Source organism: Labrus mixtus, chromosome 4, assembly GCF_963584025.1.
Source record: "Labrus mixtus chromosome 4, fLabMix1.1, whole genome shotgun sequence".
In the NCBI taxonomy this organism is placed as follows: domain Eukaryota; kingdom Metazoa; phylum Chordata; class Actinopteri; order Labriformes; family Labridae; genus Labrus; species Labrus mixtus.
Genome location: NC_083615.1, coordinates 9,619,671 through 9,645,356, shown reverse-complemented (window position 1 = coordinate 9,645,356; position 25,686 = coordinate 9,619,671). Strand labels below are relative to the sequence as shown.

At 40.6% G+C, this 25,686-nt stretch overlaps 2 protein-coding genes and 1 long non-coding RNA gene across 4 annotated transcripts; 2 read left to right on the top strand and 1 right to left on the bottom strand.

The window, feature by feature from the left end:
- Window positions 1-80: 80 nt before the first annotated feature.
- slc35b4 (solute carrier family 35 member B4) lies at window positions 81-5,811 on the top strand. The gene is made up of 10 exons (XM_061035749.1): window positions 81-329; window positions 1,339-1,452; window positions 1,549-1,651; window positions 1,759-1,808; window positions 2,310-2,391; window positions 2,619-2,679; window positions 4,201-4,310; window positions 4,416-4,491; window positions 4,569-4,644; window positions 5,337-5,811. Exons 1-10 carry the CDS (start codon window positions 253-255, stop codon window positions 5,584-5,586), a joined length of 999 nt encoding a protein of 332 aa, XP_060891732.1. The 5' UTR covers window positions 81-252; the 3' UTR covers window positions 5,587-5,811.
- A 334-nt stretch (window positions 5,812-6,145) lies between these two features.
- On the bottom strand, window positions 6,146-6,538 carry LOC132972716 (uncharacterized). The gene is made up of 2 exons (XR_009672935.1): window positions 6,390-6,538; window positions 6,146-6,321 (listed from the first exon to the last, which is right to left on the bottom strand). It is a non-coding gene; the product is annotated as an uncharacterized LOC132972716 (long non-coding RNA).
- A 2,453-nt stretch (window positions 6,539-8,991) lies between these two features.
- On the top strand, window positions 8,992-17,985 carry LOC132972709 (uncharacterized). Of its 2 annotated transcripts, XM_061035742.1 has the most exons (10): window positions 8,992-9,209; window positions 11,348-13,397; window positions 13,477-13,591; window positions 15,033-15,210; window positions 15,331-15,345; window positions 15,570-15,653; window positions 16,290-16,360; window positions 17,107-17,242; window positions 17,333-17,432; window positions 17,478-17,985. In XM_061035742.1, exons 1-9 carry the CDS (start codon window positions 9,129-9,131, stop codon window positions 17,354-17,356), a joined length of 2,754 nt encoding a protein of 917 aa, XP_060891725.1. In that variant the 5' UTR covers window positions 8,992-9,128; the 3' UTR covers window positions 17,357-17,432; window positions 17,478-17,985. The 2 variants fall into 2 exon arrangements, with proteins under 2 accessions (XP_060891725.1, XP_060891726.1); XM_061035743.1 differs by lacking the exon at window positions 15,331-15,345.
- The last annotated feature ends 7,701 nt before the right edge of the window (window positions 17,986-25,686 follow it).

The window sequence follows — 25,686 nt, the reverse complement described above, 5'->3', positions numbered from 1 at the left end:
ATGTTAACGCTACTACGTAGCCTACTACTTTCCGGTGATGTCAGGGAAAAACTACAACTCCCGTGAGCCCCTGCATTGAGGAAAAGCGCTACCTCATATTCAGACGTGTTCAACTGAAACAGGAGTTTGTGCAAGCAGAAAGACCCGGTTTAAGACATAAGCAGCTGCTTATTTGCAATTATGCATTTTTTAGAAACTGTCCTGATCAAGTGACACATTTTCTACCGAGTTTATCTCCGCAGTGAGAACAACATGGGGACAGCTTTTGCCATTTGTCTGGTTTTTATCGGATGCTGTAGTAATGTGGTGTCTCTGGAGCTGCTCGTAAGGTCAGTGCCAAACTTAGACTCTTAATGAACTCATGACGACTTAACTTGATGAAAGTTTTCACAGCTGCTTCGGTTTTCCTCAACTCAACTATTTATTACAAGTAGATACGAGGCGTTGTTATTGTAGAGATTAGCTTGTTGTCAGTGGTGCACATGAACTTAAACCAGCCTTGTTTTCTTGTGTTTCAAAGAGTACAGTTACAAAGAAGATTACAGTTGTGATAAGACACAAACACATGTGCTCCAGACGTATTTTCCTACTTAAACATATAGAGATCAGAGAAACCTTCAGCTGAAGTAACACAAGCTGAAATATCTTCCTTATCTCCACTTCAGCATGAAGTCCATTTTTCCAGTCTTCACTTCAAATCACAACTACCTTAAGACCTTATTATTATTTAGATCTGTTTTAGATATTTAAAAAAGAAATGTGTGGTCGTGTCATTGTCAATCTGTTGGACTGCTTTATGATTCAGATGACAGCAAACAGTGTTTATCCGCATGTAAAAGTAAGTTTAAGTGAACATGTGGATAACGTTCCCTTTTTTAAAATGAATAAATTATATTTAAAAGTATCACAGTTGTCCCATTAGAAAGACTGGAGTTTGAAGCAGCTGTGTTTAAAATCAAACATACACATCTGTACTAAAACATATATTTCATATATAATTTACGACTCTGTTTTTGCACATTTACATTCAATCTTCCATATTTAATCTTCCTATTTAAGACTAGTAATGCTTAGTTAAATCCTGGTTGTATATATTCACATTCTTAGATTTGATATCTGTTTAGTACTTATTTACTTTGTATTTAATATTATATTATGTTTAGATTGCTAACATTGTGTTTTTTACTCATATTGTGTGTTTGGATAACCTGCTGCTGTAACACCACAATTTCCCAGTTTGGGATCAATAAAGTAATTCTATTCTATATATGTTATCTGGTTATATTCTTGCCCGATTGAACTCATCTGTTGTTTTTTTTCTTCTGTTCTCTTCTTCAGAGAGTTTCCAGGATGCGGAAACATTGTCACCTTTGCTCAGTTTGTTTTCATCGCGTTAGAGGGTTTCATTTTTGAAACCAACTTTGGCAGGAAGAAACCGTCGATCCCCATGAGGTTAGAGAACATTCATTAGTGGTTCGCACTTCTTTCAGCAGATACGTTGTAATTCCGACCAACTCAAACACACTCGTTACGTCTGTTCATTTTCAGCAACTATGTGATCATGGTGACCATGTTCTTCACCATCAGTGTGATCAACAACTACGCTCTCAACTTTAACATCGCTATGCCCTTACACATGATCTTCAGATCAGTAAGACATGTCACCTTTCGCTGTTTAACTCTCATTCAAACGTGACGTCCATCACCTCTAGCTCAGTCGGACCTTTGTGTTTGAGCTGCTGTGTTGTTTCTCTGCAGGGGTCACTCATTGCTAACATGATCCTGGGAATAATCATCCTGAAGAAAAGGTAAAGCCAACATACACAGTCACAAGTCATATCTAAAAGAAAATAAAGTTCTACTATTTAAAGAAAAAGCTTTATTTTTACGAGGAAAGAGTCTGTGTAGTTCCAAACGAAACAAGATGCTAACTAATAAGAATAAAGTTATCATATTTCAAGGATGAAGGCTTTAATTTAAAGACATTCAAATCTAGATTTTCAAGAAAGTAAATTGTGATTCAACGAGGCTGACAAGCATGAAGTCTAATATTTCAAGAAAAACGCATGTAGATTTCAGGTTTCTCTTATTAACTTCCTTCATTTGAAACTGTTTTATGATGGGAGGAAAAGATGCTGACCGGAGTCCACCTGTCCAACAGTCTGATGACTTTATTATTCTGCACTCTGCTGATTTGTTGGTTTCCCATTCAGACCAGATTGTCTCTCTCTCTCTCTCTCTCTCTCTCTCTCTCTCTCTCTCTCTCTCTCTCTCTCTCTCTCTCTCTCTCTCTCTCCCTCTCTCTGCAGGTATTCAGTGAGTAAATATCTGTCCATAGCTTTAGTGTCAGCTGGCATCTTCATCTGCACCATCATGTCTGCCAGACAAGTGGTGAGTCGTCTGCACAACTCGTAGCTTTTTAATGTAACATAACAATGTTTGTTTTCATTTTTCTCGATGAATGTCTTTTCTTTTGTAACACGGCATCTCAGTTTTCCTATGCTTAGATTAAAGGTCAATGTTCCATTTAGAAATATACAGTCTGCATCTCGACCTGAACTATTTATTTTTGATGCATTTTGTTTTCTTTCTTTCTTTCTTTCTTTCTTTCTCTGCAGAATGTGGCCGATGAGGGATCAGAAGAGCAGGGCTTTTCCGCCCTCATGCACTGGCTGTTAGGTGAGTTTACGTTGACATTTCAGTCACAATAGGATGGTAAATGTTGACTTATTTATTTATGTTCTCTATTTTCATCACTCATACATTTCTACTGCTGTAATCGTAAAGTTAGTGGTTCTGTATATCATACTGCACAGGCTCCACCTCCTCGCCTACTTGTTTACTTGCTACAACTTTTCTGAGTATTTATTTATTTATTATAGTACTTTCAGATTTTTCACTGCCTTTCATTTATACGTTTATTGTAATACGGCAGAATCTCTTTGAAGTTTATACATTTCCTCACAGCTTTACATCTGTCTACTACAGGGATGGGCAACTTTGGTCACAGCAAGGAGCCACATTCATTCAATTCTCACTGCCAGAGGGCCAAATTGTAGAATACAAAAACGATTAAAGTCGATTATGTCTCAAATTTAACTCAACATATACCAGTGATCAGATATTATTATGGACATATTTCTGGTTTTCATGATTTCATGGCAGATTTCATCATGTTTTCAATTAATTGATGTGTAAAAAATTGACCCGAGGGCCACTTTGAGGGTTGATGGGGGGGCCGCATGTGGCCCCCGGGCCGCCAGTTGCCCACCCCTGGTCTACTACATCACCACTACTACATCAGGATCCGTACCGTCCTACTTTTTTGGTACCTTTCTGTTGGGGTGCTAAGGGTACTGATCTGACACTAAAGGGTCTCTTTTGTTAACTGTGTCCCGTTCTTCTTCTTCGTTGAACTCAATTACAGGCTACACTGTGTTGGGCTGCTATGATGTCACACTATTTCACGGCTATCACTCCGCTTACTAAATAAGGGTACTGTGTCCGCGCAAGCAAGATCAGGGTTTACTGTACCGAACTGAACCAAACTGTGCTGAACCAAACCGGACCGCTTGGTGGAAACAGGGCTTATGTACCAAACTAACTTGATCGATTAATTGATTAAAAAAGGAAATACTTTAGTAAAGCACCTGAAAATGAAACGTGCATACAGTACTTGTTTCTATTTCTTTTACTGCTCTTACCTTCTTATTGCTGTTATCTTTTTATTTGCTTTTATCTCTTTTAGTTTCTTACATCTTTTTAAATCTTTGGTCCTCTTGGTCTCAGCTCGTGTTGTTGGGTTCTTGTGTTTCCTGGGTTCTTATCATGGTTCTTGTGATGGTCGGATTATATATATGTCTGTTGGGTATCGTGCACTTTGGGTTCTTTTCTGTTCAATTGTATTTAATTATTTTTAGTATTTTGCATCTGTTATATTCTTGCTGTTGTTAATGTTCTTCTGTGTTTGGTTTAGTTTGTTCTTGTTTTTGCTGTTTGTCAAAGCACTTTGTAAACCTGTGTTTTTAAAAGGTGCTATATAAATAAAGTTATTATTATTATTATTATAATTATTTCCCCGCTGGCTCTTTGAGTGAAAAGCAGGAGCATGCAGGTAGAGATTCAACACAAACATCCAGCTGCATAAACATGATGTCAGTGAAGAATTTATCCTGCTTTTGTTGGTTTCTGTCCCTTCAGGTATCGCCATGTTGACCTTTGCGCTCGTGATGTCAGCGAGGATGGGCATTTTTCAGGAGACGCTGTACAAACAGTACGGCAAACACTCCAAGGAGGCCCTTTTCTATAACGTGAGTTTCCTCTCTGCTCCGACACTTTAGAAAAGATTGAAACAGCTGAGGGGGGGAATGTAAACTCCCTCATAGTAGATAAAGTCAGATTATCTTTGTTTGCAGCACTGTCTACCTCTGCCAGGCTTCCTGCTCCTCTCCACAAACATCTACAACCACGCCCTTTACTTCAGTCAGAGCAGTGAGTTTCATCATCGGCCCCTAACATTCACTCTGTGTCTTTTCTCACAGGTGTTAATACATATCTTCTGTTTTCAGCTCCTGTGGTTGTTCCTGCGGTCGGCCTGACGGTGCCAATAATGTGGGTTTACCTGATAATCAACGTCATAACACAGTATCCTGTAAAACAACCGTACACTGCTTTTTATGTATTTATCCATAAGTTATCTGCTTTTATTACAATGCTGCCCGAGAAGAATACGGGAACTCTTGCTTTTAATTTTATACATACAGCTTGCCTCTTCTGTGTGAAATACAAATAAGTTCAGCATCTTTGGTTTTCTAAAGTCAATCCGCACAGTAGACTTACTGAACCTGCCGCTGGTTAAAACGCTGCTTCAGTTTAGTCCATCACAAAAACTTCTGACTATGTAGTCTTGGTAGTTTGCGTTAAGCCATCAGCACTTTTCAATTCTGTAACGAAAACGCCGTCGTCATTACGTCTTAAGACATTCATATTCAATTCCGTAACGGTGTAATATTGGTGTCCCAGCCTGTGAGTTCACGTTGCGTTTGGTGTTGCAGCAGTGCAGCGGGAGCTCCACACACGCACACACACACACACACAAAACACAGTGGAGGTTAAGAAAGGTCATGAAGGATGATGAGGAAAAACAAAGAATTAGGTAATAAGGCGGTCCACAAATCATGAAGGGTTTTGTAAAAAGGTTGCAGAGTTAGACGTAGTTAATCAATCTTAAAGAGAGTATCATTAAAGACAGTATCACTGTAGACGAACCCAGAGCAGACCTTTTTTAACTCATGATGTCACACTCCTGTTACAGACTTTAACCAGTTCTTTTTCAGGTATGTGTGTATCCGTGGTGTGTTCATATTGACCACAGAGTGTGCCTCTCTCACCGTCACTCTGGTGGTGACCTTGAGAAAGTTCCTCAGCCTCATCTTCTCCATCCTCTACTTCCAAAACCCCTTCACTGCCTGGCACTGGGTGGGCACGGCCGTGGTCTTCCTGGGCACCCTGCTGTACACTGAGGTGTGGAGCAGCGTGCGGGCCGCTCTGCGTGGGCCTGCCGTCAAGGAGAAGAAGGCGGCGTGAGGAAGAAGGGACTGATCGAGGACCGTAAAAACTTCACTAAATAGTCCGGGATTTTAATTTACTTATTTGGAACACGCTTCAATAGGAGACGGGCCTTCAATTATTTAAAAAAAAAAAAAAAAAAAAAACTTGGGAATGGGAAAGAGTATAAAACTGTAAATTTACACCAGAAAGAATATTTAACGTGGACAAAATCAGGATATTGATAAACTAAATTACAAACCACTCATTTGATGTTGCTTTGTAATCGGCTCATCTCTGCCAACCTGCTGCGCACTGTGGGCGAGAGAGGGAGAGACCCCTGTGTTGCTGCACTGTGGGCGAGAGAGGGAGAGACCCCTGTGTTGCTGCGCTGTGGGCGAGAGAGGGAGAGACCCCTGTGTTGCTGCACTGTGGGCGAGAGAGGGAGAGACCCCTGTGTTGCTGCACTGTGGGCGAGAGAGGGAGAGACCCCGGTCCAAATAGTCACTAACAAGTGCTGTGCTGTCCTATGAAGCTGTGAAAACACATCTGAATGTGTAAAGCATATGTAAAAGCTCTAAAACTTTTGCATGAGAGATGGAAAAAAAAAAAAAAACATTTGTTTTCATAATTTCAACATTCACTTCCATCTCTTAAGGCAGCGCAGGAAGCAGAGTTGTCCCTCCTGTCAGTCACTGAGGTTTACGCTTAAGCAGTCTTTAGTCTTTATCCAGATCATCGTGCAGGAGTCTCTGGAGAGGCAACGCTCTCATTCTGTGGACGCACACACACACACACACACACACACACACACACACACACACACGCACGCACGCACGCACGCACGCACGCACACACACACACACACACACACGTGATTCTCCAGCTGATCTTTAACCCTCTTCCTCACACTGGTACACAAACCAGCATAGCACTGATGTTGACGTTTATCTTTATTTTATTTTTGTCTCTTTGTGTCTGATTTTTCTCCTTTTGATCTGCAAACTATTTCAGTAGAGGTAACCGGGCCTTAGTTTTGGATGGGCTTTTATTTGAAGCTTTACGGTAAAAACACTATAGAGATTGTTTCTGGTCGACTATCCTGCGGTTATTTTAGAGTTTTTCCATTTAATCTTCATATTTGCTGCAGTAAAGTCTTTTCAAACAAACACTACAGATTGAGGGAATAATCTGGTGGCATTCTTAATTTTCAATACTGTCAATAAATCCCAGGTAAAGCCCAACAATCAACAATGTGCTAATTTGTATCGGAATATGTTTCTGCCCCGTCTGTTACTCAGCCTAGAAACCATTCACTCCTCATAGATCTTTAACTTATTAACACTAGCTAGAAACAATGGGTAAAGTCTTAGCACTAAGGAGCTTCTTTTTTTTTTTTTTTTTTTTTACGGTATATTAGAGTAAGTTTTTTCTCATGACAAACTTCAACTTGTTGCTTCAGTCTGTTTTCAGTAAAAAAAAAAAAAAACACTTTTTAAGTCGACTGTGGTTCATCAGTGACCACAAATATGCTCTGTCACTCCCTGATGTGTTGACAAGTTAATGTTGGCAAACAGATGACCTTAAAGCTTCAACATTCAGAGCAGCAAAATGTATTTCGTGGAAAGATAATTGATTAGGAACTATTTTTAAAATTGAGTAATTCTTAGTCATTTTCAAGACAAATTCATGAACATTTGATTTGTATACAAAATTGGAAAAGTGGAGAATCTGCCTTTTTTCGGTGCTGCATTATAAATCATTGACTGTGTTGGGTTTTGGACAAAACGAGTTGGATGTGGTCAAAACTGTGAGGAAGTTGTTTCACTGTTTTCAGCTCCTTTTGTTTTGGTAATCAGCAGATTTATCGACAATGAAAACACAGCCGTTAGTCGATGCCTGATACTGTTTGAAAAATGTAACAGGGTCTTTTTTTCAGTCGCAGCTGGATACCTTACCTTTGGTGCACTCATCATGTTTACAGTTGCACGATGTGTTTAAGATCAACGTTATACAGCATATCAGGCCGAGGCCACGTCTTAGTTGATCAACTCATTGGTTTTCTTTTTTAGATAATTATTGCTTCACAGTCAGGATTATAGATTTAAGTCACAAACTATAACCAGCAGTGTTCTTTAGCTTTAGCTCGTTAGCATTCAGAGATGCTAAACCATGGTGCCACTTTGTTTTGTCTGTAAAGCTGTTTGAATATTAATGTTCTCCAACCTGACAGCTCGTTGACTCCACAGTAATGCTGATGTTCATGAGTAGGATTACACTGAACACACTCGTGATGCTGAATGAAGAACATGAATGAATGTTTGAAGATACAGAGGGATTATTACTGAACTTCATGTCGTGGCTGTAATTGTTCTTCTGATGTGACAGATTGTCTCAGGTGTGTCCAACCAATGTTTGTCAACAGGAAATATTGTACCGCTCAATAAATCTCTGTACTCCTTGATCACTGACACTAAAGTTATAAAATGCATTGAAATAAATCTCAAAGGTGTGAAAAAGATAATCAAGTTCAACCTATCTTAAGTGTTGTATAATTCAAGTACTCATAACTGAGTATTCACATTTCCTGCTGCTTTGGACTTTTACTTCACTTAAATATTACACTTTTAATCCTCTGGAATAATTTGGTAGTCAAGTATTTACTTAAAAGATTAGGATTATTATTACTAAATATAATAAATAATGATAAGTAATTTATATGAAATACATGTTTATAAAGAGTGTCTCACAATCAGCAGCAATTTAAAAGTGATGAACACATTTATGCATTAATAGTGATTATTTTATTGTGAAATTGGCCCTTTCGTACAGTTATTAGATTTCTTTTGGTCTGTTTCAGTTTTTGCATTTTCTTTCAGTTCAGTTTTGAATACAGGGCTGTAACTGCACCAGAATACAACAACTGTGACAGTGTTTTTTGTTGTGTGTGTGTGTTGATATTTGATATCATATTTACCTTATATTGCTGCCCATCCAGACCAGAAATCTCTGGCTGAAGATTCATTGTTCCTCAATAAGACCTTTAAGGGATACATTCAGGATAAATCTAATATTTATTTGTAATCCTCTTAGGTTTGTAAAAGTACTTTTTTCACCATCTCTGAATAGGAAAATGTGTGATGATTAAAGATGAGTAAAAAATGAACTGCACTAATTCTCCAGAGAGGTAAAGAAGTAGCATAAAGTGGAAATACATGATTAGAAAATATTTAAATTAAACGAAACCTTCCACAACAGATTAATACAGATTATAGTCTATGTAGCTACAACATAAACATCTTTAAGTCATCGTACCCAACCTTATGGATAGTTGTATTTGTTTTATTGTGTTATTTAAGCAGGGACACAATGTTCCTTTGTGTTTTACTGGCTAGACCAATCAGGAGAGACCTTGTAAGGACTCATCCAATAGCTGCTGCTGTTGTTGGCACATAGCGGTGGGAGTGGCAGGTAGTTGCAGCAGCACGAGTAGATTCCAGTGAGCAGTATTAAATCCACACTTTGTGGATTAAAACATCTCCAGTGAAGTGACAGAGCTGGTCGTGGTGTGTAGCTGCAGGATGGGGGGAAACAGCCCGAGTCACTTCTCCCACGAGGAGGGAGGAGGAGGTGGGGGAGTTACGTTTGTGAAGGGCATTCGGGTGAGTGGAAGCTCCGGGACATTGGGAATTCATTTAAACAGTGAGAAAGTGTGAGAAAGGAGTCATTGTTGCAAAGTGTCTCCAAACGTGCATTTGTTTCCCCTCGTGCGTGCACAAGCGTTATTATTATCATCTTCTTCTCTGGGAGATGTTTCAAACATTGTTCTCTGAGTGTCTGAGCTCAGAGTCATGTTCAGTGTTGGTCTCCTCCCCATGTTTGTTTTCACTAAACATCAGGTCAGCGCACTGCTCTCTGTGGCTGTGAGATATGGCCTACAGAAGGACAATGGTCACTTGTAGCGTGACAAACAGTATGGGAAATTTCATTTTCTTTATTTGTTACGTACATGTCAAAACACACAACAGAAAAGGACAAAGGAAAAAAAAACAATACACACTTTATCCCATGTACGGAAAGGAGCAGGGAGAAGAATAATTCTTGTTTTGCCTGCCCCTTACTCAAAAAGCAAACAATAAGAAAATAATAAATAAAAATAATCTATTGTATCATGACTATATAAAAATATCTCTCTATATATATATATAGATGCAGTCTCATTATTAAAGTAAAATAAATCTGAGAATATCCCTTTTCATAATTATGTCTCAAGTCATTAAAGAAAAGTGTTTTATAAAAAACACTTATAACATTTAGTTTTAAAAACATTGATTGTCCTTTTCACGTAGCTGTCCAGCATTAAGATGATAATAATTATCATTATTATTATTATGTAGTCAATTTTATTTGCGTGTTTTTTCTACCCTCTGAGTTCGATTTTCCGCTGCAGAAAATTAAAGCACGGTCCAAGTTATGGTGCATTCATGTGGCGTCGGACACGTCGGACAAAACGATCTTCCCGAGTTGTGAAATGCACGTGCACACCTGCTCAAGTCAGAACATCAACCTGGAAACTCGGAAAAGAATTAGGTGCCCAACTTGACGTCAGAATCGTCACCAAATGGGGGCATCGACGCTGTGTTTTTTTTTTTTTTTTTTTTTTTTTTTTTTTTTTGCTGTTGTTACAACATTCCCGAATTTCCGAATTGAAATCACATGAACACACTGAAATTGGAAGAACGACTTCCCAACTCGGAAAGTTGGACCACCCGAGCAGCACATGAATCAATCAATCAATCAGTTTTTATTTGTATAGCGTCAACTCATAACAAGTGTTATCTCGAGACACTTTACAAAAAGCAGGTAAAATACCTTACTCTTTGTCTGTTAACATTACAAAAGAGCAGGTAAAGAGACCTTACTCATTGTTATGTTACAAAAAGCAGGTAAAAGACCTTACTCATTGTTATGTTACAAAAAGCAGGTAAAAGACCTTAGTCATTGTTATGTTACAAAAAGCAGGTAAAAGACCTTACTCATTGTTATGTTACAAAAAGCAGGTAAAAAGACCTTACTTATTGTTATGTTACAAAAAGCAGGTAAAAAGACCTTACTCATTGTTATGTTACAAAGATCCGGCCTATCCATCATGAGCACTTTAGCAAAGCAGCAAAAGTTACAGTGGTAAGAAAAAACTGTCTTATTAAAAGGCAGAAATCTTAGGCCGGATCCCCGGCTCATGACGAAACAGCCTTCACAGGCCTAGACTGCGCCGGGCTTGGAAAGGGATAGGGGGAGAGATGGGATAAGATGCAGGAAGAGGGATAGGGAGCAAGGGGGTGGGGGGAGGCAAACCGTCCATCAGCAATCCGGTGGTTAGTGACTGAGATTTACAGATAGATACATGCAGTAATATGATGTACTGAACATGCACAGAGAGAGAGAGAGAGAGAGAGAGAGAGAGAGAGGAGCTCAAGGTGCCAATTCCCCCATGCATACAGTCTGTTCTGAGCAGGACTGAAATAGAGGCGTTTATAGGCACGATTAAATACAGGAGTGGATTTTTAACAAGACACTTCATAGACATGTTTTGGGGAGCTCTGAGACTTCTTGAAAAGTAGAATAATATGTGACCTTTAAAGGATGCTGGGACGTAGAGTTATTGTTATTATTATGTTAAAGTGTGTTTTCCTTATTCTACTTTTAGATCTTGTTCTTAAGTATTTTAACTTAATGTTGTGTTCTTCATACCAAGAGGTGCAGGTGGAGTTCTTAACGAGTATTTCTCTTCTCTTGTCAGCTGTCGGACAAAGTCATCAACAGGATGAAGCAGCCGTCAAAGGTCGCCTTTCCTCACTCGCAGAATGAAAGTCCTCCTCCACCTGTAACACAAACATCCACCCCAGTCCCCGCCCCGTCTGTCGAAACCCTGCTGCCTATCCTGACACCGCCGCCTCCATTCATTGCCGCTCCACCTCCTCAGGAAGCCCCATCCTTGCCTCCGCCAGTGGAATCTGCCTTTCCCGTGAAACTCGTCCCTCCTCCACCTGTCACGTTTCACACTCTTCCTCCGCCTACTTCCCTGGAGCCGGAAGCCCCGCCTCCACCGGCAGAACCAAAAAGTCCTCCTGCGACCGACCCTGTCGTCTCGGCACTTTCTCCACCTCCATCTCTGCTTACCCCACAAGTAGAAGTACCTGTGGAGCCTCCTTCACCTCCGCCCTCTGTGGTGGAGCCAAAAGTCCTGCTTTCTGTTGAATCCTCCATCCCACCTCATGTTGAGCCAGAAACACCACCTGCACCAATAATAACAGAACCAATAGTTCCACCTGTGGCTGTAACTCCACCCGAACCTTTCACTACATCTCTACCCCCTGAAATTGTTAAAGAAACACCTCCAACTGTTATCAAACCTGTTGAAGCTCCCTCTGTTGAACCTGCAGTCTTGCCTCCACCTGTGGAGTCCCTTCTAACATCTGTATCTCCACCTGAAGCTTCAGCTCCATCTCTGCCCTCTGAACCAACTCCACCTACTGCTATTGAACCTCTCGTCCTTCCTCCAGCTGTGGAGTCCCTACCAGTCATTGTTTCTCCACCTGAAGCTTCACCTCCATCTCTGCCCTCTGAACCAACTCCACCTACTGTTATTGAACCTCTCGTCCTTCCTCCACCTGTGGAGTCCCTATCAGTCATTGTTTCTCCACCTGAAGCTTCAGCTCCATCTCTGCCCTCTGAACCAACACCACCTACTGCTATTGAACCTCCTACCGTTGAACCTCTCGTCCTTTCTCCACCTGTGGAGTCCCTACCAGTCGCCGTCACTCCACCTGAAGCTTTGGCTCCATCTCTGCCCTCTGAACCAACACCACCTACTGTTGATACTCTCATCCTTCCTCCACCTGTCGAGTCCCTACAAGTCGTCATCACTCCACCTGAAGCTTTGGCTCCATCTCTACACTCTGAACCAACACCACCTACTGTTGATACTCTCATCCTTCCTCCACCTGTCGAGTCCCTACAAGTCGCCGTCACTCCACCTGAAGCTTTGGCTCCATCTCTACCCTCTGAACCAACACCACCTACTGTTGATACTCTCGTCCTTCCTCCACCTGTCGAGTCCCTACAAGTCTCCGTAACTCCACCTGAACCTTTAGCTCCATCTCTGCCTTCTGACCTTGTGACTCCAACACCTCCGAATGCTTTCGAACCAGTTGCTGCTCCCTCTGTTGAGCCCGTTGTCCTACCTCCACCTGTTGAGACGTCTCCAGTTGATTTAGCTCCACCCAAACCTTCAGCTCCATCTCTGCCCTCTGAAATAGAGAAACCAACATCTCCAGCTCTTATAGAACCCGTTGCAGTAGCTTCTTCTGTTGAACCTGTTGTTCTGTTGACGCCACCAGAGGAAAAAGTCCAACCTCCACCTACTGTTGAATTTGCACCATCTGAACCAATAACTCCACCTTCTCCTGTTGATACAGCTCCAGTTGAGGTGGTAGTTTTACCCCCACCAGAGGACATTAACCTCGGGGAGCCCGAAGTGACACTTTTTGCGGTTGAAGAAGTGCCTCCATTTGTGGTCCCGGCTCTAGAGGCACCACCGCCAAGTGAACCAGAACCAGTCCCCGCACCATCCCCTGCTGCTCCAGAGTTCACACCTCCACCCTGTCACTCTGTGGAGCTGGCCCTTGTTCCTGCTGATGCCCCTGTAAGTGAACCTTTTGTAGAACCTCAAGCGCCACCTCCACCTGATCCAGCTCCACCTGCTGAGGTGCCGACAGTGACCCGGTCTCTTCTGCCTGTCGTTGAGGATGAAGCACCTGCTGTCGCCTCCGTGCCTCCAGCCGCAGCAGGTAAACTGATCACTACGATCGTCGCAGCACTTTGAAATAATGTTGTGTTCTTAACAAATGTGTTATTTTGTGGGTGTAGCTTTGTCTGCGTCTCCTGAAGAGGTGGAGGAAGGAATGCGGCAGAAGATCAAAGAGGGGATGCAGAGGAGTCTGGAGGAGGAAATCAACCTGAGGAGGATGGAGCTGCAGCGACAGTAAGGATTAAAAACTGTAATCAAGTGTCTGCCATATCGTATTATGTGTGGGAATGTGTGTGTGTCTATGTCTGATGAGATACTATAAGTCAAGATAACCTATCAATGTAAAAGTCCAAATACCCGGCTTAGCAAACACCTCCTCTCCGGCAGGCGTTACAGGAAACAACCCGTCATAAGAACAGTTTCTTCCCCCAGGCTGTCACTCTGATGAACGCTGAACAGTCACAGAGTGTCAGACCTGTCTGACTTGTGGAATAACCCTGGAACCAAACTGTCACTGTGAATGCACACATATACTGTATATATCATTTAATTTAAATGATCAATCTATGCACACCTTTAATGTAAATACTGTAAAACTGTACCTCATGTAAATTAACCCATCTGTCACATAATTACATTTTTTATATTATCATGTTACTTCAGCATCTTTTGCACTACTCAGCACTGCACTATTATCTTATCTTATTTAGTCTAGTACATATAAGTCTTTGCTTGTTTTGTGTTTATTGTTGATATATAATGTTATACCTTTTGTACAAAGAGAGCACAGTTCACCGAAGATCAATTCCTTGTGTGTGTAAGCATACCTGGCCAATAACAAATAAATGAAAATGCAAATCTGGTCAGAAAATGTAAAAAAAAAAAAAAAAAAAAACACTGCTTAAAAGTGATGCTAGAAGGGGCACTGGTGGCGCAGTGGTTAGTGCGCGCGCCCCATGTCTGGAGGCTGTAGCCTCAAGCGGGCGGCCCGGGTTCGCCTCCCACCTGTTGCCTCCTTCCCGCATGTCATTCTCCTCTCTCTCTCTCTCTCCCTGATTTCCGACTCTATCCACTGTCCTATCTCTCCATTAAAGGCATAAAAAGCCCAAAAATAAATCTTAAAAAAAAAGGTGATGCTAGAAGTAGTGATCATTTAATTATCAATTAAACTGCCTTAATTCCTCTGTAGAGTTCTTTGTGTGTGATATATTTTATTTCCTAGATCCTAAGATGAAGTGTGCTGCTGTCTTTATTTTTTACAACCCACAGTTTAGTTTTACAGATTACAGTTATTTCACAAACAAGTATTCGCAACTAGGAAACTTAAAACAAAACAATTTTGGAAAGTTTAATCTAAAAAGAAAGGATGAATTTTCAGTGTCTTGATTTCTGTTACTGTGTGTGTGTGTGTGTGTGTGTGTGTGTGTGTGTGTGTGTGTGTGTGTGTGTGTGTGTGTGTGTGTGTGTGTGTGTGTGTGTGTGTGTGTGTGTGTGTGTGTGTGTGTGTGTGTGTGTGTGTGTGTGTGTGTGTGTGTGTGTGTGTGTGTGTGTGTGTGTGTGTGTGTGTGTGTGTGTGTGTGTGTGTGTGTGTGTGTGTGTGTGTGTGTGTGTGTGTGTGTGTGTGTGTGTGTGTGTGTGTGTGTGTGTGTGTGTGTGTGTGTGTGTGTGTGTGTAGACTGGAGGAGCTGAGGGCTCAGGCTGCATTGGATGCCGCAGCAGCTCAGGCTCAGGTGGAGGAGCAGGTGAAGAAGACGCTGGACGGGGAGAAGTCTGCTAACATGGAGAACCTGATGGAGGCCATCATGAAGGAGCGGATGAAAACAGAAGATCAGAGGCTCATGGTGCAACTTTATGTAAGAACAGCAAACAGGAATGAGCTGTACATGTGTCAGGATCTCTCTTTAGAACGTGAAACTCTTTACTCCTCTTAATGTGGCTCTTTTTCTTTCTTTGCTCCCTCGCCTTGTTTTCAGTGGATGGAGGTGAAGGTAAGATGGGAAAGGATTTGTACATGCATGTCTCACTTTTTCATCTTCCTCCTGCTCTAATCATCGTGAGCTGAGTGTGTGTCGTTGAAAAAAGAAAACGAGTAATTTGTAGAGATTTGGTGTCACGGTCCATACAATTTTAAGAATGAAATGAAGCACTGGCGTGGATAAGGCCGGATTTAGGAGTGTGATGATGTGATTTTATGAATTTTAAACCCACACAGGCTCATCAGCTGGACGAGAGGGAGAAAGATTTAAAGAAACGAAACACTCTCTACAAGGAACATGTTGCCAAACTGGAAAAAAAGGTGAGCAATTCAGTTACTGTTGTTCCAAAGTGTGCCTGTATTAAAGATAATATGGGCCATAAATGACCATTTCAGGGCAGTTGTATATTCTAACACTTAAAGTAATATAGCACGAGTAGTAACAAGTTATAAAGTGATGTAGAATTGACCAACATGAGCTAATCTAAGGTACTAATCTCTGTCACAGAGAGAATCCTCAGGGAGCTAAGCTGGGCCTCTGTACATTACATTTCTTATGAATCAATCTTGTCCTTTTTAACAAGAAAATGTAGCCCCACTCAACTGAAATAAATCTGTTTTTTTATCAGGGTGTTTGAGCATATTTGGTTCTAATTGGTCAAGTACAGAAAGGCCAAAAGTGCCTACAGATTGTTCAAGTGACGTATACATATACAGATTTCTATCAAATTAAAATAACTACAAACCTGTTTGAATGGATTAGATTATGTCCTTGTGGAGCTCTATTTGTGACGGTAAGTGTATGATTGATAAATTGTTTCTTTTCTGCCTTTTTAAGGTGTGTTTTTTTTTTTGTAAACTTGAACACAAGTAACTCATCTCAGTGTTTCTTTAACAGTAACAGCTTGAGTGTATAATGCAGCTGATGTATTTTGACCTCCACCTTTGTGTTTTCAGTGCACTGAATTCTATAAAGTGACTGCTGAGAGCTTCCAGAAAGGCAAAGAGGAGACCAACAACCGTTTTAAGTAAGTTAAGAGTCACTGTGTTTGTATAGATGCAATAATTATCTGCACGTTTGCCTTTCTTCGTAATCTAGTATCAATGATATGACAATACATTTGTGAGTTTAAGTAATTTGGATAGCAGAGTGTACTGACACGTGGTGCAAGGACACAAAATGTGTTTTTGGACCCCAGAAATGTGTTTTCCTAGATCCCTGTTTAGAGGAACCTTTTTTTTCTCCTGCTTTGGAGCAGGTACTCTCCCAGCACAAAAGAGAATTTGAGGAATGTAAGTTCACAGTGATTGGTCCAAACTGCAGTGCACGTTGATTAGTCGAACAGAAGAGCCGATCCCGTTCAATCAACAGCCATTTTTAAATCCACAGTAAACATCAGTAAATAACATTTGGTAAAAAAAACATTAAAAATGGGGAAAAAACATTGATAATCACACACAGCAAGCACACAGCTCCCACCCATCCGTATTTTCAGTTGGGACGTGACGTCATGAGTGACGTGACATTGCTCTAGAAACTGTTTGCTGGCGTGCGTCACTTTAAGTTTCATATGGGCCGTCACCATGGCGGTATAAATGCAGACAAAAAAAAGTCATTTTAGTGTGTAGTTCTCAGGGAAGTCCCTAGAACTGTCTGGTCTGAAAACACCTAAAGACTTGACTTCCATTAAAAGCTAATGTTGGTCTAGTTTGAATTTGGTTACCAAATCAAAATGTTTTTTCTTTCTTATATTATACTATGTTCTTCTCTCAGTCGTTTTAACATCCAGCCAGTGTGTGGGGACCTGCAGAGTCAGATTTTAAAATGCTACAAGGAGAACACAGGAAAGACTCTGTCCTGCTCCAGCATTGCCTCAGCCTACATGCAGTGTGTGGACAACGCCAAGAAGGTACGACTAAATATACCGGTACATCAAATGTTTTCTGCGTTTGATTTTTGGTTGGTGGTATTTTAACCCATTTCTCCCCTCTCGCTACAGAACAAGTTGAGCCCTGGAGGTTAACACCATCTGAAAGCTTTACTGTTTCAGGAGTATCCAGTTCAGCCTTTACTGGAAGAAACGGTGCCATAAAACACTCACACTGGTCTGGGAATGATGTCACAAACATTAGCAGCTTGGTCTCCAGCTTTGGTGCCTTGTTTGCATCCTCTCTGGTTCTTGGGATCATTTGTAAACCAAATGTGCTCCAACACTGATAGATAGATCATTGCATTTTAAGAGCTTGTGTTTGTCCAAAAAAAAAAAAAGGAAAAAGTGCTGAAGATTAGGGTTTGTTGGTTGAATTACAGTAAGGTGTTTTCTATGAGATATATATATGATATACAGAATGAGATCTGTTAATCTTTATGTATGTGTGCCTTAAAGTTATTATGAAAGATTATTAAGTGATGGCAAATGCATGAAGGAACACTACAATGGAAATGAGAGTGTGATGTATCAAAGACTGGTGTGTTTTAGGTTATTGTTCTGTACATAAATTATTTCAGGGACTTTTTCTGGTGCATGGAAATAAATAAAAAAATAATTCTCAGTAAACTGTGTTGTAAAAGTACATGAGGTGACCCACAGCAGAAGGGACCACAGTCTATAAACCACATTCACCAATGATGATTAAAAGGAAACATAATTTATTTCGTATCATATTCATTCCCTTTATTTTAAATTCACATTTTGTACACCAACAAAATATAGATTCACCGTCTTTAGGCTGGAATAAAACATCCAACAACACAGAGGCAATGCTTACCCAAGTGAGCACGATCCTGGTATGAAGTAGTATAGCGTAAATAGATAAAGGCTAAATCGAATTATTTATTTTTATGCTACTCGTTTATGTCTTCGCTACTTCAACTGCATCTAAATATTTTTTGCAGTTTGAAGTTATAAAAGTGGTTGCTTGCTGCCTTCTGGTGGACTAAATATACATTTATCTACACTGTTTTTTTACATAAAATTCAAAAAATGAATTTAAGTGAAAATGATGCCACTGGAAATGAAACCCACTACAAATGATGAAAAAGTCACTTAAAAGCCTTCACTTACAGATTCCTTGGAGGGATATATTTTTCATGACTTGCTTTAATAAAACCGTGATGTAGTGAAGTGGGGTAAATTATCTGGAGCAATTGTACAAACTGTCATTCTTAATGGATACTAGGAGTGTTGGCCTAGTATGCACTTTTAAGGTCTATCCAAGTGTGACACCTTACTTTGTAAAAACATATCGGTATGCTGTGTGCATGTCTACTGCGCAATCAATATTAGTCTGTAAATGAAATGTGTGTACAGTGGGAATGTTGTGTAAAATTGGGACAAGCTGTGATTGGCTCTTCATGGTCTGAACGTTAATGAGAATGATCATTTAAGAGTTGCTCTGCAATATAAAATATCCAAGTACACAGTAAGTAGTAGCAAATCCCTTAAATAACTGACTTTATTCTTTAAAATGGGCCAATTGATTTATAGAATAAGAGTAATAGAGTAATAGACTTGCAGACTTTCACAAAGTTGCTGCAGAATGTCATTATAAAAATAATGCCCCAGACTATTAAATAATCACCAGTAGAGGGCGCTCTATCTTTGATTAGAGGCTACTGCTTTTCTTTTAACTTTTCCTTTCCTTTCTGTTAATAAAGAGTGGATAGTATTCCTTTTGCACAATTTAAATGGTAAATGGACTTTGCTAGTCTTACTTTCACATTGACTCAAAGCGCATTTACACCGCATGTCTCCTCACGCCCATTCACACACTGATGGAAGAGGTTTCTATGTAAAGTGACCATCAGAAGTAACTAATCCCATTCAGAAACATGCATACTCTGCTGCCGCCGAAGCAGTGGGAGCAATTTGGTGCACATTGGACATGTTGATGCAGGAGCTGAGGATCAGACCCCCGACCTCTCTACCAACTGAGCCACAGCCGCTCCCTTACACACTTATTATTTGCTTAGTTACTGGTTTCCTTTTATTTTCTATCAATCTAGGGGTCATAGTTTTCATTCTGAGCTCCTCTCTCTCTCTCTCTCTCTCTCTCTCTACCTGTATGCAGTCATATGTTATTACTGCATGTCATTAAGTCTAAATATTCATTAACATTCAGGTTTCTAAGGAGTTCCTGAGCTCCCTTGTCTCGTAGGTACAGTATATGGATAGGTTAAAGGCAGGTTTCCCTTGCCACTGATAATCTGCTGTTAAAATGTATCAGAGCAGAATTATATGACAGCAAAACACTTACAAAGTAAAATGCACGTTTCTCAAAGTACAGTGTTTTTTAAAGTTTGGTTGGAAAAAATGTGAAGTTTAAAGTATCTGTGTCATGAAACAATATTCGATCTTGTGTCTTCTGATCTTGTAACGTGCAGCTATATCAAGGACTTGCGTGTCCCTAAACATGTGAGTGTGTATCTCATCTAATTTTAGGGTTAGGCGTGTGCTGGCCCTCATGAAGAGGAAGTGACTGTTTGCATGAGTGTGGTTGCGTGTCTGTGTGCAGACATGTAGAGGGATATCTTTGTTTCCAGCAATTTACGTGTTACAGATTAACATAAAGGATTTCATGGTATTCAGTTTTACTGCACTGAGTTGACCGGTTTGGGTAATATAACCTTCTCTGAAATAATAATTTTTTCAACACTTTTACTTTAAAAATCAAATTAATTACATGAGATATTTAAAATGCTTCATTTCCTGTCATTGCATCTAAAAAAGAAGATTACTAAAAATGGTGAAGGATTGTCCAGTCGCTGTACAAGAAAAGTAATGACACAGTCAAACAGAAGTGAAGCTGTGGTCCGCACACCAGCCCTGTCATCAAGTTCTTTAATGAGCCACAGAGGAAGCAGTGGTCAAACTTCTCACTGTTTATGTGTGGCCTTTTTGTTTATTATGCACGAGAGTGATGTGTGTACAACATTATGTAATTAGATTAAAGTATGCCTAGGATTTTTGAAAATGGTTAAAGTGTTCATGTTTCTTTGTCTTTATCTTATTAGCACAAACACTCACTGCAAAAATGCAAACATGGAGAAATGGCTCTTAGTGCACTCCGTTTCCCAGCTTCATGAGATTCACAGTTTTTGTTGGTTGTTAGCAAACACTGCAGGTTCCTTCCTCAGGGATTAATGTGCTAATCACAAAGTTATTGGTTGATTGGTTAGTCGTTGATTTTTAGAAGAAGATACGACAAGAATAGAATAATTACTTTCCTTTTTTCGTATCTTTCTTCTCATATGTAATTACTGTGAATATGTTTGTTTTAAACTTTTTGATGATTCTAATTCCTCTTTTTTGAGCTGCTAAATTTCCCCTAATGTATGATCAATAAAGTTTACCTTATCTAATGTTATCTTGACTTCTTCTTTTCTTTTTTTTAAGATTAATTTTTAGACTTTTTATGCCTTTATTGTAGAGATAGGATAATGGATAGAGTTGGAAATCAGGGAAGGAGAGTGGGAAATGACATGCGGGAAAGGAGCCACGGGTTGGATTCGAACCTAGGCTGAACCCGCTTGGAGGACTACAGCCTCCATACATGGGCGCACATTAACCACTGCGCCACCAGCGCCCCAATTTTCTTGACTTCTTGTACGTATAAATGAACACATGACTAGTTTAGAATAACATTGCTCATGGAGGCAAAAAAAGGGTCACAGTCAAGCAACATATATACGATATTGGCAATATAACTGCTGTTGTTCTAGTGAAGCTTTTTCTGTTATTTGCTGAGGATACCATCACACAAGATATTTTCATCTTTAAATGTAAGAGGTCTGATACACACCGTGTGTCGGCGCTATGAAACAATGGTTCAGGTAAAATGAAACTGAGGCAGCTGAAATAAAAGAAGAAAAAGACATTTAGATTCCTTGAATATGTAAGTCTTTGGAATTGAAAGTTGATAGACTGTTTTAAAACGGACAAAATAGAATAATAACAGAAATATTTTTTTGTTTTGTTGTTATTATTCTATTTTGTCCGGTGTGTGAGCCAGGTGTTTCATTCCACATAGAAAAGCCCGTCCCTGCAATCTTAACACTCGCTCAGTGTTTTAGAATCATCACCAAGGCCCTCCATTACACTAACATACAAACTACAAGTTTTGCTTATTATCTTACCAGCAGCACATCACAAGTCATCATCAGATACACGTTATGAACTTTAAGACACACTGATCCATTCAGAAACACAACTATTCATCTTATGGACAGTTTTGCCTGTTCTGTTTGTAAAATATGTGAATCTTTAGATCTGCTATGTTTGAAGGCATTGAGTTTGTCGTTATGCAATCCTGTCCTTCCTCTGGCGGTGCTATAGTGATTGTTACCAGGGACACATTTGAGCTTGCAGAATACTTGAGAAGGATTATTACATAATGCTACTGCTAGTGTTTTTGAAAGTAAGGATTTTTTTTTGTCGCCTGCAATGCTGCCGAAGAGAAGATGTGATATCAGATTGGAAATCCCCACAATGAGACCAAAAGGCAGAGGTTGCTGAAAAAGTAGGTGTACTTTAATTTAAAATACAAGGAGATATAGAATACATGCATACAAAAAAAAGTATCTCAGTGTTGGGTTGTCAACCATACATGTCCTACATACTGTTGTGTGCAGGGATATAACCTCTGGGAGCATCTCGAAGTAGCTAGTAGTGATAATGGACTCAGCAGCGCCAAGATGGGAAAAGTAGCATCTGGTATGCCACTTGGGGAGGAGTTGGCATATGCAGGTACTTCAGATGCATTCTGGTAGTCCTTAGTGGCATGTGTAATTAGTTCAGTGGTATGTGCCATGGTCGATGGCAGGCCACTAGGGGGCTAGTAATCGATCCTATAGTGAAACTACATCAAGTGTAATCAATACATTCAGTCCAACATCTATGTCAATCATAAATATGAAAAAAAAACAGCTAATGCTGTGGAGGTTTCCTTGTGGGTTTGCACTATTCCTAGTTAGCATTTTGTTTATGAAAATACTTTACTGTCATCAGGGCGATACCAAACAAACAAACAAACAAACAAACAAACAAAGACTTAATAAACCTGGTAAATGATAAATGAACCTGAGCTTGTAAAGCGCTTTTCTGGTCTTCTCTCTACTCAAAGCCCTTTTTCACCACAGGTCACACCTACTCATTCATATCCATTCACACACCGATGGCAGAGGCTGCTGTATGTAAAGTGTCCATCAGTATTTATTGCGGCTATATCGGCCTTTGCAGGTCGTTAAAAAAAAAGAGGGACTAAACACGGGAGTGAAGCTGTGACGCGCTGTCGTCATAAATGACTTCCAGATCCAAGATGCTTTAGTCATTTATTCTTCCAAAAACAACACATGATACTACTACTACAACAACAACAACAACCGCAGTTATCGGGTCATCAAATCAACTTGCGATCGCAGTGCAGTACAGTGTACAGAAATGTTCTCTTCCCACGCTCACCCCCTCTCTCCATCCAAGCCAAAAAAAAAAAAAACAGGTGAACAGGTGAACAGGTGAGTGCGGCCCATATAATCACTGCCATCACCACGAGATTTCCGGTGAACACACCCACCACCAGTAGCAAGCGTAACCGTAAACAATAAACAAATCAGTAAACAACCCATGACACCAAATACACAATCAACTTACATGTATGTCTCCTACAGTATTAATTAATTCATCCCATTCATACACACGCATTCACCGCCTACGAAGCAGCGGGAGCAACTTGGGGTTAAGGACAAATTGAACATGTGGCTGCAGGAGCTGGGGACTTTCTGGTTAAGAGACGACCAACTCCACCGCTGAGTCACATCCACACATGAAAAACAGACGAAGGAAACATACACTCCTTTCACATTTTTACTGTACAATGTGAAGCCACAGCCATACGCTCAGCTTAGCCAAAGCCTGTGTATTAATGTGAATACACCCGTTTTCAAAAGAGAATATACAAAATATATTTTGATGCAGAGTTATGTGCAGACCTATTTATTTTTGCTTTGAAGATATTTATTTACATTTGCCTTAATTAGACAGGATAGCTGACGAGAGACGGGATATTAGAGGGGGAGAGAGTGGAGCACGACATGCACCACGTGTTTGCTGATTAGGAGTCAAACCAGTGAGCATGTGGGATGAGGACTGTAGCTGTGTGTGTGTGGGTCCTCCTCTACCGACTGAGCCAGCCATGCGCCCCAATTTGGCAGAACTTTTTCTGCAGGTGCAGTGACTCCTCCGAGGTTTTTCTTGGCATTGAGAACACACAATGACATCTGGACAGGTCCGTAACCTTCACTTGACATTTCAAAGTACATGGTTTTTGATAAACAACACATAGTAGGTGTTTAGCTTCGGAAGGTGTCGGTAAGCTGTTTCCATTTGTTTCCAGTCTTTGTCCTAAGATGCGCTAACTAGCTTCTCATTGTAGCTTCATGTTGACAATTGAGTGATGGAGAGTGGCGAGGGAGTGGTGATATAGATCTTACATAACCGGCAGAGACAAATCATTTTGAGCAAAAAGACAAAAAAAATAAAGTCCTTTAATTTGTTTGTTCAACTTTGTTATCATTTCTTCAAACATGTCCAAAGTTAACACCCCCTCATGACAGCCAAGCTAGCCTCACACTGCTCTAAGTTCAATGTGGACCGTGAAGCCAAACTGAGCATTTGACATTTCAGCAGGCTGGGACATGACAGCGAGATCTGCACTCAATCCAGACTGGATATAGCTCACTCACAGACAGAGAGAGAGAAGAATAAGAAGGAGGAATACTGAGTGTGTCAGAGAGAAGAAAGGAGAGATATTTTCAGTCTCTCTGGGTGTTTATAGCTACGTCTTCCTCTTGTGTAGAGACAGGATGGTGCCAGAAGGAGCAGGATGTCTTGTTCCTTTGCGGTGCTGAAGAATGGACGGATGGAGAGAATTGAAAGTGCACACAGTAGTGACGGAGAAAGATGGACACAGCAGGATTGAAGTGCAGAAGATGTTGTGGTGATGATGAGGAGGGATTTCTCGGTGGTGAGAAGTTGATGTGACTCAGCTCTCACAGCCACTTCCTTTGGCATCTTCAGGGCGTAAGACAAAAGGAAGAGAGGGAGCGACTCATCGTGCGGTCAGCTGACTCACGAAACGGGAACGGATGCCGGGAAAGCAAAAGCACGTGCTGGGTGATGGGGGCTGAGCTTATGCATGCATATTTGTGAGTATGCCTTTGGTCTTTGACAGAGGCACAATTATTCCACTTCCTGTCAGAGCAGAGGAATGCAGGGTGAGATTCCTGCTCTGTGAGTTGTTCCCTCTCACCTGCCATGAGCATACGGATACTATTTCATCCTTCCTTTCCCCCTCAGCTTGGGAATTTCCCCTTTTTCAAGTTTTTAACTCGCAGGAAGTTATTCATCTTGCTTAAGCTGTTTTGTCCTGTTCATTTTTGATAAGTTTAAGAAAGAAAAAAAAAGCCAGTAACACACATGATGTATTTTTCTCATTTGGAGGAGGTACAGAGTCAAATGGAGTCATAAAGGTAGAAAATGTGATTAAAGTACAACTGTCTGTATGGTATTATTGCATTGTTTCTGTGCACATAAGCAAGGAGGAAAACAGTGTGTAGGGTTGTGAGGTGTGTGTGTGTGTGTGTGTGTGCGTGTGTGTGTGTGTGTTTGTTCGAGAGAGCGATGCTGCTGCTGGAAAAAAATCTTGTTTAATGAATAATCTTCTAAGACCTGCACAAATCTATTTCTCTGTCCTTATCACTTATTGTGTTGATGTTAATACAATATAGACGATCAGCATATGTGTGTGTGTGTGTGTGTGTGGGGAGGGGGGGGGGGGGGGGGGGGGGCGGGGGGGTGGCAGCACATATTGACTCATAGTTACAATAATGACTCTGGCAGTGGATGACCATGAAGAGTAGAGAGAGAGAGAGAGAGAGCAAGGGGAGAGAGGGCTGTGCTCACCATGGCATCTCCATCTCATAACTCCTCTGTCGCTCAGTGCATTCATTACGCACACACACACACAAACACACACACACACACACACACACAATACAGGAGGAACAACCCTGAGGACTACAGCACCGACAGTTAAGTATGAAACAAAACACTTTGATACAGGATGGGATCACTTTTCAGTCAAAGCAGAAGCGTAAAAAAAACTGTCTCCAGGGAGAAAACATCACATTGTTTGGTGGGTGACAGATCATTTCAAACAGGTAAGTGTTTATTACTATGCTCATGTATGTGCTCTTTTTCTGTATGCTCAGCTGCGTCACATTGTGTCTTATATTCATTACTTCATTTGGTATAATAGGAAAGTGACGTAGCAGTTTCACTTTCAGTCTTTTTTTTCT